The 18,133-nt window shown below is 34.6% G+C and overlaps 1 protein-coding gene across 1 annotated transcript; it reads right to left on the bottom strand.

Annotated features, from left to right (window-relative positions):
• Positions 1 to 486: 486 nt before the first annotated feature.
• On the bottom strand, positions 487 to 17,709 carry LOC148955706 (uncharacterized). The gene is made up of 3 exons (XM_089108317.1): positions 17,658 to 17,709; positions 12,545 to 12,703; positions 487 to 1,691 (listed from the first exon to the last, which is right to left on the bottom strand). Exons 2-3 carry the CDS (start codon positions 12,669 to 12,671, stop codon positions 658 to 660), a joined length of 1,161 nt encoding a protein of 386 aa, XP_088964443.1. The 5' UTR covers positions 12,672 to 12,703; positions 17,658 to 17,709; the 3' UTR covers positions 487 to 657.
• Positions 17,710 to 18,133: the final 424 nt, after the last annotated feature.

The following is an 18,133-nucleotide window of genomic DNA, read 5'->3' as shown; positions in this document are numbered from 1 at the left end:
AAAGATGGAAAACAGACTCATAGCTATGGAATAACAACCCAGTAAATTCTGTTACTTTTTCAACTCTTTTCAGTTCTTCTTTTTTTTTTGCGAAATAAATGGTGTTTAGGCACCTTTCAAATCATTACCTTGTTTTTTTTTTGTATATTTTTGGATCCCTAAAAATCCTAATAGACATGCGCTTTGGACGTTAGATTCTTCTATTTCTGTTCAAATAACTCATTAAAGAAAATATTGTAAACTAACTGTGCAAAAATATTGTAAACTAACTGTAACTATTGTAAGAAACTGTGCAAACTAAGCTCAAGTATATCTCTGCTTGTGTAGTTCTACAAATGATTGGGTTATTGGATATAAATCAAACTTCACTTGCCAAAGAAGCAGAGAAACTGGAGTCATAAATCTCATTTAAAAAGTTTCTTGGGTGCATGCACTTTTAAGCTTTTTCAAATTGAATAGGCTAGAAAAGCTCTTCTTACATAAACCACATTTAAATGGTTTTTCACCAGTATGCACCCTTTGATGGGCAGTCAAATTACACTTTTGAGAAAAGCTCTTTTTGCATACCCTACATTCAAAAGGTTTCTCGCCACCGTGCACTCTTAGATGCGTTTTTAAATTGTTTGATCCAGAAAAGCATTTCTTACATACATCGATTTAAATGGCTTCTCTACATTCAAAAGGTTTCTCGCCTATATGTACTCTTTTATGCCTTTTCAAACTGAATAGTCTAGAAAAGCTCTTCTTGCATAAACCACATTTAAACGGTTTTTCACCAGTATGCACCCTTTGATGGGCAGTCAAATGACACTTTTGAGAAAAGCTCTTTTTACATACACTACACTCAAAAGGTTTCTTGCCACCGTGCACTCTTAGATGCCTTTTTAAATTGTTTGATCCAGAAAAGTATTTATTACATACATCGCATTTAAACGGTTTTTCACCAGTATGCACCCTTTGATGGGCAGTCAAATGATGCTTTTGAGAAAAGCTCTTTTTACATACACTACATTCAAAAGGTTTCTCGCCACTGTGCACTCTTTGGTGTCTGTTCAAACTATCCAGTAAAGAAAAGCATTTTTTACATATATCACATCGAAAGGGTTTATCACCAGTATGCACTCTTCGATGCTGATTCAAATTACCCGAGGAAGAAAAGCCTTTCTGACATCTATCACATTTATATGGGTTTTTCCCAGTGTCTATTATTTTATGTTTTTCCAATTTTCTCTGCCTTTTACTTTGCAAGCAACTATTCAAAACCATTTTCTGATTATTTAAGCCTTTTGCTTCAGATTGCAATTCAGAAGAATTTAAGTCTAGTTCAGAAAGATTCGGTGAAAAGTGGTCTAGTGAAATTAGATGATGTCGCATATCACCAATATCTTCTCGTAAACAAATTGGACATTTTCTCCTCCCTCCCATTTGGTGTTCCATAAAATGAACAACAAAATTGTTATAATTGCGAACCACTTCAGGACAGACATCGCATTCTATTGGCGAAAGTTCTTCACAGCCAGTGTCTACGTGAAGATCTAATATCAAAAATGACCTCTCTGCTTTTCCGCAAATGCTGCAACGCCAGATACCGGCTGTTAATTCTTCTATATCCTTCTTTGTCAGCCTTTCTACAGCAACGATTGGTTTTGGGTCGAATAGTTTCGGCTGAGGTAGACCATCAGAACTGCACCCTGTAAAATTCAATATCTCTACGGTAAAGAAATTGTTTTATTTTAGTAGAATGATATTAAAAAATTAAATACAGGGGAGTCATAGCAATTATAAATGAAAGGGGAACACTCGACAAATAGTACATGATTGGGATCTACGTCATCTACCACTTGTTTCATCTGATTAGATTAAACATTAACAAAAAGGGCATAAAAACACTCCCAATCAATTTCATTTCATATACATTAGAATACTAAAACAATCTTTTTAAGAGTTAAAAAAAACTTTAAGATGTTTAAATATGTTTTAACGGTTAATTTCCTTTTCTATTTCTCTGTCTCTCTCGGTTGTGCTTACGTTAACCGTGAAAAATAGATTTTCTGACTTAAGTAAAGAGTGAAGATGAAGCTTTTAACAAAAAAAAAAAAAAAATGCACCCTTGGCTAGATCCAATCATAATTGGGGAGGAGGATGTTTTAATGGAAAGACTTTAATTTTCTGAATATAACAAAGTAACAATTTGCCGATTTTAGTGTTTACTTTTGCAGCAAGAAACAAGCAAAATTAACTTGCAAATTAATTAGCGAACAATAAGCAATCACAATTTTTTGTAGCACTCGTAGATAGCGGAGAGCAGAAATTGTAGACAGTAGAAAATAACAGTTAAGTTGCAAGGAAAGAAATATGAATGGAAACGGAGACCTTTTAACGTTTCATTATAATTAATTATAAAAAACTTTTTCCACAAAATAAGTTTTTTTCAAAGAAAAGTAAAGAACTCCATTAAACAAAAAATGAGCAAAAATCAAATAAAAAAATCTTCCAAGCGTGAAATTACCACAAATCAGCATCGACAAATAAATGAAACCCCAAAAAAAAAAGAAATTACAATAAATGACCGAGTCAGGTCAAAACGAGTAGAAATTAACATAATTTGGGCTCAATACCCCTATGCTTTCCCAACCCCAGAACAAAATTTGCACTTTACTGAAAAATATAAATGTTTTTATTTTTATAACTTTAATAAATCAAATAATATTAACATTTTGATAACTAAATATCAGTATATGTATATTAAACTGACAATGCACATTCATTTGTACTTTTTTCAGTAAAGTGCAAATTTTGTTCTGACCTTGGGAAGGCATAGGGGTTTTGAGTCCAACTTATGTTAATTTCTGCTCGTTTTGAGTTTGACTCGGTTACTTATCTTAATTTGTGTTCGTTTTGGGTTTCATTTAATTTATCGATGCTGATTTGTGGTAGTTTCACGCTTGGTAGATTATTTGATTTTATTTTTGCTCATTTTTGTTTAATGGAGTTCTTTACTTTTCTTTGAAAAACTTATTTTGTGGAAAGTTTTTTTCTAATTAATTTCTGTTCGTTTTATATTAATAATAATAATAATAATATATTGCGAAAACAGGCTTGCGCCTCTATCTACAAAAATTTAAATAATCAAATGCTTTATCACTATAATGTTTGTCAATTTTGTTCTTAAATGCATTGACTGAATCTGAGTTAACAGTGTCTGATGGTAGAACATAGTCTTTTCAGGCAAAAAGAAAATAATACTTTAAATCTTTTCGTTTTTTTTAAGACTTTATAGTTTGGCCTGCTATTTGTATGCTGGAGAAAAATTTTCAGCAATTTTTAACAACATACAACCTTTTAAAAATCTGGACACAATAAAAGGGTTTAACTTAGTTTCATACCTCCTCTAGTTGACCTGAAATGGAAAACTTGATACTATTCGGCAAAAATCTGTTTACTTTCTTTGATAGCTTGGATACATTTACGCTATTTTGATTTAGTTAAATTTTAAGAGCAGAAGTAGCCCCGGAAGTCTGAACATAATACCCTCAGTCGTTCTTGGGATACTGCTGAGAGATGACTTATTGGAAATTAGCATTAAGACAGTACATTTTGATTTAATCTTAAGGCAACATTTAGTTTTTAAACACAATGGGCAAATGGGACGGTTGGCGTGGGAGTGGGATTACTTTTGCCCTCCAATCACTTTCGAATAATAAAAAGGGCATCAGCCCTTTCTATTTTCAATCGAATGAGCCGTTTTCGAAGTTCCCCCGACAAATCCCTCGCTAAGAAATGCCCTGGTCTAAACAAAAACAAAAATAATACATTATACCCAAACCGATCTTTACTATTAAAATGTCAAGCCTTCCAATCACTTTCGAGTTTTAAAAAAGGCAGTAGGCTTTTCGATTTCCAATCGAAAGATCCCTTTTGGAAACGACAACACTTTCTATAAACACCTTATATGTCCCCAGGGCATAAATTACAACCCTAAGGGTTGTTAGGGTGATTGTCATCCTCTAAGACCTAATTTCCAGAACTTTCAACTACGTTAAACTAAATGGCTATCTCAAAAATTTTATTGGATGTGTTTGGGGAAATGGTGGGCGTAAGAGGGACGTTATTTGCTCTCCAATTACTTTTAACTTTAAAAAAAGGCACTAGCCCTTTCAATTTCCAATCAAATGAGCCCTTTTGAAGTTTCTGCGACAACGCTTACAATAAAAACCTTATAGGCCCCCCCAGGGCATAGATTACAAACCTTGCCCTGAGGGCTGGGGGGGGGTGTCATCCTCAAAGACCTAATTTTCATAAATTTCTACTAAGTTGAACAAAATGGTTATCTGAAAATTTTTATTGGACGGGTTTGGAGGAATGGTGAGCGTGAGAGGGGGTTAGTTACCCTCCAATCACTTTTGACTATTAAAAAGGGCACTAGGCCTTTTGATTTCCAATCGAATGAGCCATTTTTGAAACGACAACACTTTCTATAAACACCTTATATGTCCCCAGGGCATAAATTACAATCCTTACCCTAAGGGCTGTTAGGGCGATTGTCATCCTCTAAGACCTAATTTCCAGAACTTTCAACTACGTTAAACTAATGGCTAATGGCTATCTCAAAATTTTGATTGGATGTGTTTGGGGAAATGGTGGGCGTAAGAGGGGCATTAGTCGCTCTCCAATCACTATCAGCTATTAAAAAGGGCACTAACCCTTTCAATTTCCAATCAAATGAACCCTTTTGAAGTTTCTACAACAACACTTTCAATACAAACCTTATATGCCCCCAGGGCATAACTTACAACCCTTTCCCTGAGGGCCTGGGGGGGTGTCATTCTCAAAGAATTAATTTCCAGAACTTTCTACTAAGTTGAACAAAATGGCTATATGGAAATTTTGATTGGATGTGTTTGGAGGAATGGTGGGCGTGAGAGGGGGTTAGTTATCCTCCAATCACTTTCGACAATTAAAAAGGACACTAGCCCTCTCAATTTCCAATTGAAAGATCCCCTTTTGAAGTTTTACGACAACTCTATTTACAAAAACCTGATATGCCCACAGGGAATAACTTACAACTTCTGCCCTGGGAGCTCTGAGGGGTTTGTCATCCTTGAATACAGAATTTCCAGAACTTTCAACTGCGTTAAACAAAATGGCTGTCTCTAAACTTTGATTGAATTTTTTTGGGAAAATGGTGGGCGTGAGAGGGGCGTTAGTCACTCTCCAATCACTTTCGACTATTAAAAAGGGCAATTTCAATTTCCAATAAAATGAGCCCTTTTTGAAATTTCTATAACAAGTTTCTATATAAACCTTATATGCCCCCAGGGCATAATTTACAACCCTTACACTGGGGGCTCTGAGGGGGGTTATCATCCTAAAAGACCTAATTTCCAGAACTTTCAACTACGTTGAACAAAATGGATATCTCAAAATTTTGATTGGATGTGTTTGGGAAAATGGTGGGCGTGATAGGGGGGTTAGTCACTCTCCAATCACTTTCAACTATTAAAAAGAAACTAGTCCTTTAATTTCCAATTGAATGATCACCTTTGAAGTTTCTACGACAACGCTTTCAATAAAAACCTTATTAGCCCCAGGGCATAACTTACAACCCTTGCCCCGAGGAGTGTGGGGGGGAGGGGTTGTCATCCTTAAAAACCTAATTTCCAAAACTTTCAACTACGTCGAGTAAAATGGCTATCTGAAAATTTCGATTGGATGTGTTTGGAGAAAATGTGGGCGTTAGAGGGGGATTAGTTGCCTTCAAATAACTTTCGACTATTAAAAAGGGCACTAACCCTTTGAATATCCTATCGAATGAGCCCTTTTTCAATTTTCTGCGACAAAGATTACAATAAAAGCCTTCTATTCCCCCAGGGCATAACTTATAATACTTGCCCTGAAGACTGTGGGGGGGGGGTGTCCTGCTCAAAGGTATAATTTCCTGAACTTTGAACTGTGTGGAAAAAAGGCTATCAAAATTTTCATTGGAGGTGTTTGGGGAAATGGTGAGCACGGAAGGGGTGTTAGCTGCCTTCCAATCACTTTCGACTATTAAAAAGGGCACTAGCCATTTCGATTTTCAATCGAATGAGCCCTTTTTGAAGTTTCTACTACAGCGCGTTCTATAAAAACCTTGTTTGCCCCCAGGGCATAACTTACAACCCTTGGCCTGGGGGCTGTGGAGGGATTGTCATCCTCAAAGAACTAATTTACAGAACTTAAAACTATGTTGAACAAAATGGCTATCTCTAAAATTTGATTGGGTTTGTTCGGGGAAAAGGTGGGCACGAGAGGGGGGGTTAGGTGCCCTCTAATCACTTTCGACTATTAAAAAGGGCACTAGCCCTTTGAATTTCCAATCAAATGAGAATTTTTTGAAGTTTCTACGACAACGCCTTCTACAAAAACCTTATATGCCCCCAGGGCATAAATTACAACCCTTGCCCTGAGGGCTATGGGAGAGTGTCCTCCTCAAAAACATAATTTCTATCTAAAAATCAACTACGCTGAACAAAATGGCTATCTCAAAATTTTGATTGGATGTGTTTCGGGGAATGGTGGGCGTGGATGGGGTGTTAGTCGCCTTCCAATCACTTTCGATTATTAAAAAGGGCAAAAGCCACTCCAATTTCCAATTGAATGAGCCCTTTTCGAAGTTTCTACGAGAACTTCTTCGATACGAAGTGCCCCGCTTTAAAGGAAAAAAAAAATAATGCATTGTGCTAACATCGTTCTTATATGCCCCCAGGGCATAACTTAAAAGTCTTGCCCTGAGGGTTGTGGGGGAGTGTCCTCCTCAAAAACATATTTTCTATCTGGAAATCAACTACGCTGAACAAAATTTTGATTGGATGCGTTTGGGTGAATGTGAAATCTCAAAATTTTGATTGGATGCGTTTGGGTGAATGATGGGTGTGTGTGGGGGGGGGGGGGGTTGAGCAGTTGCCCGCCAATCACTTTCGACTATTAAAAAGGGCACTAGCCACTCTAATTTCCAATCGAATGAGCCCTTTTCGAAGTTGCTACAACAACCCCCTTGATACCAAGTGCCCTGGTATGAAAAAAAAAAATACTTTGTGCCAACATCGTTCTTTACTTAGGCAGCACGATTGCGCTGCCTATGATATCAGAACAAATATATGTTTATAATAAACATTCAATTTCAGTCAAAGGAAAAGATATTTTTGTAGGGTATATAAACTTTTGTCTTTTTCCCGCGTTAACAATTTTCACTTATTTTAAAAGTTCCTTTAAGTAAGAGAGAAAATCTCAAATCATTTCTTTAAGAAGGAAAATTCTGATGATGGATGTTTAGAATGGCGACACATACAACGACAAGGAGGTTCTAAGCATTGGTGTGATGCTGGATCATATCTGGTGAGTTTTTTCGGTGCTATTTTAAATTGAACAGCCACACCCCAAAATGGCATTAGAAAATTTGCAGATTCTAGTTAATTATTTATTATTCAATCCAGTTATTTTTATTATATTTAGTTATACATGTAAAAACACATGTATAACTTATATTGTTTAGATTATATTGTTTAATCTAAATAATTATATTGTTTAGATTTCGTCTGTCCCCTATCTTTTGCAGAAATTGTGCGTGCGCTCGACAAATAGTCGATGAAAGAAATCATAATAAGTGCCAAGTCAGCTTTTATTTTTCCCATTTCTCCAGATTGTCAGTGGATTCCCTCATCTTTTTCCTAAATTAATAAAAAAAATTCTGATAAATGTGTTTTTTGAAGAAAAGCTAAGATCTATAATAAATTTACGATAGAAAAAGTAAAGAACAGAAAACTAAAGCAGAAATTGCAATTAAAACCCAAAACAACCACAAATTACTATTAAAGGATAAATGCAACTCTAAACCAAAAGAACTTAAAAAATAAATGACCATATCAAACATAAAGACAACAGATACTGATATAGATAAAAAAAAATAAGTCTTAATACGAATAAAAATTAAATTGAATACTTAAGCCAAACCTAAAACTCACAAAAATTCTATAAACAGGAGTTTGGCTACTGCCCCATTCCTATCCCCAAGCCATAAAAGCTCTAAGGCCTATTGCGTTATTTCTATTTTACTGAACAATATATTTCTTGGAACAATGTGCTTTAGTTTTTCCAAATAAATAGACAATAAATAAAACAAAAGTCACTATAATAATCAAAATAAGATTAGAGAGCTTACGAAAATAAACTTGAATATTTAATAGATAATGGATAATTTGCATAAGTTACAATGGTTGCCCTGGGGGCTGCGGAGGGATAACTGCTTGAACTTTTGAACAAATTGACCTTTCAGAATTTCTATCACTGAAGAGAAAAAATAGATAGACCTTGATTTTCTTAGTTTTCTGATCCTTTTTTCAATCTCAAAAGGGTGAATAACAGGAAAAAAAGGGAAATTGAATCAGCTGGTAATTGAAAAAATAATGCCGTAAGGCTTTGGACAAAGGAAGCGAGGAACATTTAAACGGTATTGGTTGTAATTTCAAGTGATTCAGGTAGGTTGAAATGAAGCTGCTCGGGTCTCCTGCCATACAACTTTAACCTCGGAATTTCAATTTTTGTTTTGCTATTAAAAAATTGTGCTACCTTATTTTTGTAATAGGATTGGACAGATTACGAATGTTTCTTTAGTATTTTTCTTAGTGTATTGCCTCATTCAAATTCCCATTTTTGAAAAACTTTAATTTACTCCTAATTAGTATTTTGGTAAATTGACCAATGTATAGTTTATCACTGGAGCACTTTTTGAACCATTTTTCTAGGAATTAAGTTAAATATTCATTATCTAGCTTTTTTACGGAAAACTGCAATTTTAAATCAAGATTTTGTAAACTTAAAATATCTGACCAATTTTCGGCATTCCGCCACGGAACAAGAGTAAGAAGACCACAATTGTTAAGAGGGTGGTAATAGCCAGGGGTGTCGTTTGGGGGTGGCAAGGGGGGCAGTTGCCCCCCTCCCCCAATAAAAATGCTGGAGATTCGCTCCTGGTAATAGCTATAGATTATTGAAAAAGAATGCTTAGTTTGAAGACGGAGATAAAAAAGAGAGAAACATGTTAACTAAAACCAAAAGAGGGCATAGCTGAGAGAGGGGGGGGGATAAAAACTAGTCATACTGGTTGGAATCACAAAAAGAGAGGTGTTTTCCCTAATAGTTGGTATTTTAACTATTTGCTTATCATTAAGAGAAGACTAAATCCATCTTAAGTTAATTGGTTTTGCTTTCATCAACTAAAAAAAGTCCAGCATTGAGGTGGTTAGAAATAACAAAATCAACACTAGACTGCAATTGGTGTATGAATCTAGGTTTTTCATTACCATTTTGGTTTGACGAGCAATAAGGATATCATGATCAGATAAACAGGGGACTCGGATAATTTTGTGATAAAAGGTTAATCTCAGTAAAAACAAAACACCACCACCATCACAAACACCTATTTTGTTTGATTCCGATAGGACCTCAATTTGAGTTAGCTTATCAAAATTTAGACTTTCAGCATTAGTAACAAGGAGTTCTAGAAATTTCAAACATTTCGAAAAGCCAAACACAAAATGGATTTGTGTAAAGGATTTGGAGCGCTGAGAAAGAAAAAAGGTACGGTGGAAGAATTAACTTCTATCGAAGCACCCTTATTGTCATGGTAACTAGAACAAGTGAAAAATGGAGGGGCGTGGTTAGGAATGAAATTACCTTGTGTTGGGGGGTGAGGAAGGGGATAGAGACAACAGGGGCAAGCGATCAAGGTGGTGGAAATAGTATACAGTTAGGGACAAGGAGGATTAGTATTATTCATTAGGTGATACCTTGCATCCACAAAAACCATGAAACCTTAGGCATATGGATGGAGTACCCTAGAGGAAAAAAGAGATATGAGGTTATTTTTCGAGAGATCTGGTTCAAAGAAGTAGCATTGCGTGGGTTCACAAGGGGGTTGGGAAGGTTGAATGGTGGAGAAGGGGGATAATGCTGAAAAGCAGTGTGGAGGATGGCTAAGGGGTGATTGGGCTCATTTTGGAAAAAAGAGAAAGGGGGCATGGGTGTGGAGGCGAGGGTATCCTTTGGACAGGTATTCAATTGAAAAAAGAACTGGTTGAACTAGTGACTGGTTCAAAGGCTTTCTTGTGTGCCAGGGATGGTCTAAAAAATAGTCTTTATAATTAGGAGAACCAAGGTGGTTGCAGAACAGCTCGGTTTGGGATATTTTTAAAGAAAATTATAGGGCAATTTAATGAGCTTTTCAACAGCTAAAACATATCTAAAACCGGTTTTCTCTTCATTCTTCAATATCTCCCTTAACCGACCCAGAAAGTTTCAGCTTAAAGCCCTCAGTATGATAACCTCAGAAAGTTTCAACTTAATACCTCAAGTTCCATGTGAATAAAGATTTTATATTCCTGTATTAACATTACTACATTATGATAGACAACATGCAACAACCACAAAAAAATGGTAGAGATTGATCAGGGTCTGAATGTGCTTGGATAATGCAAACTGCGGGACTAATTTCATTGGGTTCTGAGCAAAAGTAATTAACAATGGGGCTTCAAAGAGTGAAACCAGTAGAGCTTCACATTCCACCCTTTGATATGTTGATGGACTTTATCTTTGCCAACTAAACTCACAAAAGAGAACCCCCTTTGGATGAGATGAAGAGTTTCAGTACTGATCATCAGGTGCTAAGTCAAGGTATATAACATATAATCAACTAAAGAACCCCCAACATTAAACTCAGTTGAACTCTACACACCACCCTATGATACATTTATGGAGTTTACCTTTACCAACTAAACTCACAAAAGAGAATTTGCCCCTTGAGATAAAATGAAAAAGTTTCAACATAATTCAAGGAACTCCATCACTCAGGATTAAACAAACATAGTTTTTGAATCAAAAGCAATGAAATACTTAATAGCACTCTTGCAATTTTAACATCATTTATAAAGACTATCATTTGTTATTGTATTAAGGATATTGTTGATTTCCTCTAATTTTATCAATTTAGATCCTCATCAAATTGCTTCCAAAATACTAGACAAATGAGGGAATTTTCTAGATTTTAACTTGTTTTGAAATAAAAAGAAAGCTGTCTGTTTAAAAAAATAACAACAAAAAACTTGCAAGTCATTATATTCAGTGTGATGGTTAATATGCATTTCAAATTAAATTCCATAAATATCAATCTCCAGTCTTATTATATAAAATTCTTAAGCTGTTGAAAGTTTAGCAATATTGAAAAAATAAGGATTTTGCAGAAAAATGCCATAACTGCAAGAAAAACGATTTCCCTGCACTGCAATGGTCTACCTTTCCAGTTACTTAAAAAAGGTTGCAAAAGTTTAAATCTTAAAAGAGCATCACAAGAACTTTTTGTCTCACAATTTTTTTTCATTTTACATTTAAAGTGCTTGAAAACATTTTTTTAGGAATTGAAAATCAAACCCAGCCTTACTTTAAATTTTTAGTGGCATAATTCAATGTCCTAAAAACATAGGATACTCATATGTTATGCATCATGAAACAGTTTCGACGTTATAATTTAATATTCAAACTGAATTCGAAACATTGTTAGTTTGGAAAATACCCTCGTCATTGCTATTTTGGTTTCAAGAGTTCAACTTTGGTGGTAAACTAAAAATTCTGGGTGTTTTTATCCTATGTTATCCATATGTTGATTTTGATTTTCATGAGATAGAGTAGAATTTGAAGCTTTCATGAGCATCTGTTATCACTTGACAAAGTAAATTCAGCTGCTGCAACTAAACAATAAATAAAGAAATTCAAAATACTTGAACAAAAAGCCTGAACAAATTAGATTGTGATAATTTGATTACTTTAAAACTGATTCCTATAGACTAATTAGCATTTTGGTCATAGATATACACATCCAAACAGTCATTAATTAATTTTTATAATTAGACTAACATGGACACAGAAAAATTTTCACTCAGAACTAGCCTTCCAGGATTAGAATAGGAAAACGGCAAAGAAATTGGGCATTTACTAACTGGATTTAACTTTTTTATTTCCTGAAAAAGCGCTGCAGAACTTCAAATGCAAAAATTATCCCACAATAAACTTTCAAGCTCATCATGCTTTGTGTTTAACTCTTATATTCCATTGATGTGTTTTCTTAGGATTCAAAATTAAAACTTAGCCCAAAATAAAAAGACCTCAATATAAAAGATTTATATTCACTTGGAATTACCCTTTAGGGACTAGAATGGGATAATGGCAAAAGAATAAGCCCTTTGCAAACTTGATTTAACTTTTTATTTACACAAAAAGTGCTGTAATACCTCAAACATGAAAGCAGTCCTACAAGAAGCTATTAATCTCTCAATTGTTTTGTGTTTAATGTATAAATTGCTTTAGTGTTTTCTAAGGATTCCCAATGAAAACTTAAGACTTTTAGTAATGCTATTTGAAAGTTTTGTATTATGTCTCATGCTTTATCCAGGATAAGACATTTTTTAACACAAAATTATTTTTTATTGATTTCACAACAATACAGGTTTAAATATACCTTCACCATTGCTATCCACTTCCTGGAAGCCCAATTCTGGCAATAGAGTGGAAGTTCTAGGTGAAATACCACCAGGTAGAATTTGTTGTTGAAGCAGTGGAGTAGAGTTTAAGCTTTCCATGAGCATTTCAGTATCGCTTGATTAAGTATCTTCAAATCCTACAAAAAAACAAATAGAAATAGAAAACATTTTGAATTACTATTAAAAATTCTCAATAAATTATAATCTATAAAAATATAAAGCTATTATAAAAATATATAAGCTTAGAAATTAAAAAGCTTACACAAACAATACATTCCTGAGAATTTTTGTTCACCTGACTCAATTACTTTTCAAGATATCAAGAAGCTCCTAAACTAGAATTTTAGGCTATCTCCTACACTTTTGACCAGGAGCAGCTCTACATTAGTACAACTGAAATTTTCATTCACTTAGCTAAACCACTTTCTAAAATACTTCAACCTATTTAAAAATAGTTAATGTGTGTCACAACAATTGTCTTAAACTAAATGTGTCCTACATTGAGCTTGTCTATGATTTATATTCTTTGCTCTAACTTTAGCATCCTCTTTCTAAGATTAGATAACATTTTTAAAGAAACAGCTCATGGTTTAAATGTGTGTCCAAGATAATGCTCCATTATAGACTATTTGTGTATGTAAAGTATTCAGCATTTTTTTAAATCTATATCTCAAATATTTGAGCATTCATATTCTAATATAGAAAATTTAATAGTAGAAATATATAATTCCAAGAAATATAATATAATAACAATTTACATTTTCCAAATTTTATGAAGAAAGCGGTTATTAGCTATCTGACTAGCCTATTGGGTATCTTGCAATAATTACTAGGATAGTGTAGGACCCCTGGACTTGGATACTGCCTAATCTCAGACAAACATCTTGATTTGTATCTTTCCTGAATATAGGCCTAAACATTGGCCCCCTAATCTTTGACATGATGTAGATAGGTTTAGATAGCTGGGATCAGTTGGACTAGGTTTTATCAGCAAGGGTTTTCCAGTAAACATAATGTTGCTGGATTTTGCAAAAGCATTCAAGAAGGTGTGTGACAGGAGACTGTATATACATGCTACATTCTATTGGTACTAATACAGCAACTACTGACTCAGGGATGTTTTTCTCAGTAATAGAAAACAAGTAATAAAAGTGTTTTGGGAAAACTGGCAAACATTTCTCTCTAATATTTTGGATAAGAGAGTTAGAGTGCCTCAAGGCGCAGTCCTGGGTCCAATTTTATTCAATATTTTCATTACTGGTGCACATCCAAACATCAACAATAAAATATGCCTTTTTGCAGACAATTTGAAAGTAATTGGATCAGTCAAAAGTTCAGACAAAATAGAAGCCATTCAAGCAGACTTGGACTAATTTACATGCTGGGCAGAGAGTCAGAAACTGGAGTTTAATGCCCAGAAGTGCAAATTAATCCACTTCAGTAAAAAAAAAAAATACATAATATATATAATAAAAAAAAAAAAAGCATTATAAAAAAAAAAAAATACAAACAAACAATACTCAATGGAGTCAGTGGACAGAAAAAGGCACCCCATTGTCAGTAGTCATCCCAAACAAAGCCTGGGTCTGTTAGTTGATGAAGGGTTAAAATTTAGTTAACGCACTGAGACTGCTGCCACAAAGGCCAGTCAGACTCTTGATATGATAAAGAAAACTTTCAGTAGTCATTCCCTTTCAGTTGTTCCAAGCTTTTTAAAGGTTTACTTTGGCCTAAGCTAGTCCTGTATGTACATTGCCAACCCAATTAATAAATCAGACAAAGAATCCCTATAATCAGTTCATAGACATACAACTAAAAACATCAAAGGTCTCTGAATCTGAAATCCCTTACCCCTCTTGGCCAAAAAAGATTACCCTCATTGGCTTATTGCCAAAAGATCATCACTTTTTAAAACATCACATGATTATAAAATTCAAGCTACTCAACCATGAAAAGTTTATCACATACATCTTTCTACCAGATATTTCTTCAAGAACAAGAGGACATGATCAAAAACTTTTTAAGAAGCAACCCAGCCCAAGGTACCCTGGAAGTACCAGTGGATGCATTTGATCTTTAGTGATCCACATCATCAAGTATGGAGGTAAGGTTGCATTTAATTCTTTTTGAATCAGGTAGTGAATCTATGGAACTTGTTGGACCAGGATACAGTCTTTTCTGCCAGTATTGAGTCATTTAAATCAATACTTGGCAAGGAATGGTGTAAGTAGCCCTGACAAATAGTTTGGGACTTACCTGATCAGTCAACACATTATCTTCACTAACCAGTGACAAGTGTGATACTTCACTAACCTATAGCTGACAATTGTGATTTAAGGTAATTGGCTGACTGTAAGCTTCAAAAGTACAATTTTTTAAATTTAGACTAAAGTTACCCCTACAGCTAGGCCTATTTAAATACAATTAATCTCCTTCAAAACAGTCATTTAAGAATATATCTGTAATATATCAGTGTGGAAAAAAGCAGTTGTAAAGCCACTCTATAAAGGAGGATCTAAATCCAAATTTGGAAATTATCATCCAATTTCAAACACTTCAATTTTTTGAGAGTTTTTGAAAAGATTGTTGTATATTGGATACAGGATTACTTCAACCAAAAAAAATTATGGCATCTGTCATAACATGGTTTTAGAAAAAACAGGTCATGTAATACACAGTAGCTAGAAGTAGGAAAAAATTTCCAAAATATGGCTGATTTTAGTTTGAAGTTTGATTGCTTGTACATTGACTTCAGTAAAGTATTTGACAAAGTTTCAGTAAGTGTATTGCTTGAAAAATGTGGAAAGTATAAGCTAGGCAGTAGAACTTTAACATGGATTACAGATTATTTATCAGGCCATTCCCAACAAGTTATAGTCAGTAGTGCACTTTCAAGTGAGAGTCCAATTTTGAGTGGTGTGCCACAAGGCAGTTGCTTGGGCCCAGTGTTATTTTGTTTATTTGTCAACGATTTGCCTGAAGTATTTTGTCACTCCACTGTCAAACTGTTTGCAGATGATGTAAAACTGTATAAAAGTGCTACCTCCCTGGTTGATGTCACACTTATTCAAGAGGATCTGAATGTCCTAAATAATTGGTGTAAATTAAACTCCATGCTTGTAAATCATGAAAAACGTTTTTTACTTTAGTGCTTTTCAAAAAGCACAACTTATTATTATTTTCTTGGTTATACACTTGTTTCATCTGCAGATTCAGTAAGGGATTTAGGTGTCCACTTTGATAACCAGTTGAAGTTTCACAAGCATGTGTCAATAATTTTACTAAATGCTAATTACAGTCTGCTTTGGATTAAAAGAAGTTTTATGAAATTTAACCTTCACACTTTTATGACACTATACAAGACAATAGTATGTCCAATGGTGGAATATTGTTCCTCTGTGTGGTATCCTACATAAAAATGTGACTTGCAACAAATTGAAAAGGTTCAACACTGGGCATCAAAGTTTGTGCCATATAGTATCAGTGTTGACTGGAGTCTTTGGGACTTCCTTCTCTGGAGTTTTGATGGGATAGGATTGACCTGATCAATACATTCTGGATTATTAAGGGTGCCAATAATCTGGACTGGGCTGATTTCTTCAAACTTAGTCATTACTCAGCCCCTTGACAAAACTTGTATAAAATGTATCAGCCACAAGTGCACAAGAAAATAGGTCAATGTAGCTTTGTTAACCATGCAACAAAACTTTGGAATAGTTTACCCAATACTGTAGTTTCTACTCAAACAGTGCAATTATTTAACAGTCCTCTTTTTGTAACCGAGTTCTATGAAAAACAGTTTTGTAATATAGTTGTTGTATAGTTGTTTTTTCACTGATGAATATTTAGTTTTGTTTATTTTTTTTTGTGTGTGTCTTGCAGTGTTACTGTTTAAGCTGTCATTTTTTTGTGTTTGTTATGCGACAAGCCTATGGCTTCTTCCTTTATTGGATAAAATAAAGAAGAAATCTTCAGAACAAAAGAATATTGAGCCATAGAAAAAACACTGAAGATGAGTGCCAGAAATGACCAGAGAAACTTAGATGAGTAGAAATCAGCTTAGGAAAAAGAAACAACAGAGAGGTGACTCAAGAGTTGTCTACAAAATCACCAATGAAAAATTGGCAAGAAATCCTTCATTCAACACAGACAGGTAAAAGATGTATCAAGATAACAAAGCAGCTTGTGATGAACAAAGTTTGGACAGCTACTTTGAAAAGCTGTTGAACAGACCTCCATCAGACAATTCCCTAGAGATTGCAGCATCAGCTTTTTTTTTCCTTAAATGTTAACATGGATCTACTATCATTCACCAAAATTGCAACAGCAGCAAAAAAGTTGAAAAATGGGAAGTCACCAAGCAAAGACTAAATTTTTCCCCATTGTTAGCTGCTGAATGCATTACTCTACTGGCAACCATTGGGCTTATGCTACAGAGGGTAACCTAGAAAAACAATGTGTCAAATTTAATAGACAGATATAAAAAAAAAAACATGAATACCTCAATCCAGCCTCAGTGACAGAACATACTGACAGCAGGAAACCAACAGGAAGATTTGTGGCTCCTTCTTAATGCCCTGGGTGCCTGTAGAGGAGCAGGTGGATCTAAGGAAGTTTAGATCCTCTGTTTATTTGTTGTTTTTTTTTATTAGCCTAAGCCAAGAGCAATATAAAGAAGATAAGCATGAATTGTCAAAACACAGACAAACTATAGAAATTAGCATCATAAAAGCTATCTAAAATGTCTTGTTCTAGCATGTCTCCTTCTAGAGCATGCACAGTAGGCCTAGGCTATCCTAGCCTATTGAGCAGGCTTACTTTACTAAGTTGGCTACAACACACACCAAGTATTTGAAAAAAGGTAAAATTCTAGTTTGGCTACTTTGTGCTATCTTGGAAAAGGGTTAGGAAAATGAAATTTCCAGTAGCCTAATGAATCCAGGGCTAAAACATAGGCTACTCCAGGAAGGTATTGCCAAGCTTCCAAGTTAACCTTCTTCTGATTTCTATGTCTTAGAAATTTGCCTAGGATACCAAACCAATTACCGAATAAAGCGACACCCCCAAAAAGATTAAGAAAACAACTTATACCTCCCTGATTATCCTGATTATCCTCAGGAATGAATTAGGAATGGCAGTTTTTCATTTTATTCTTCCTCATGGTTAATGTAACTTTGTCAGGGTTGCCACTAGTGACACTTTAGTGTCAGTTTTGACACTTTTTTTAAAAGAAACTTTTTGGGACATCTGACACTATTAGGACACTTTTTATCAAAAGTGGCAATTTTTTTGCTAAGTAGCACTATTTTACAAAAAAAGAATTTTTTCAGACAAATAACCGGAAGGAAAACTGTCAATGTAGATATGCATGGATATCCTTTTTCTGTCAGTTAAGATTCTCATCTTAACTCCGCGAGCGGCAATTATTGGATGCAAGAATCTTTCTCTGCGGTGAAACACGTAAACGTGTTTGTCTCTACCTGTGTGTGAGAAATTTTAATATTCTTATCACTGATAAGCGAAGATCACCCAGTGATCTTCTGTGCGAAATACTTGGCAATGAAAAG

Source organism: Artemia sp. Qi Xiang Cuo, chromosome 2 (assembly GCF_049724085.1).
Source record: "Artemia sp. Qi Xiang Cuo chromosome 2, ASM4972408v1, whole genome shotgun sequence".
In the NCBI taxonomy this organism is placed as follows: Eukaryota; Metazoa; Arthropoda; class Branchiopoda; order Anostraca; family Artemiidae; genus Artemia; species Artemia sp. Qi Xiang Cuo.
Note: the sequence above shows the minus strand (reverse complement) of the source record. Positions and strands in the feature narration are given on the sequence as shown.

Excerpts from the sequence above, each read along its gene's own strand:
- LOC148955706 (XM_089108317.1), bottom strand. The coding sequence starts at position 12,671 with ATGCTCATGGAAAGCTTAAACTCTACTCCACTGCTTCAACAACAAATT. Across the intron at positions 1,692-12,544 it reads AGTGGATAGCAATGGTGAAG|GGTGCAGTTCTGATGGTCTA; the intron begins GTATATTTAAAC and ends TGAATTTTACAG.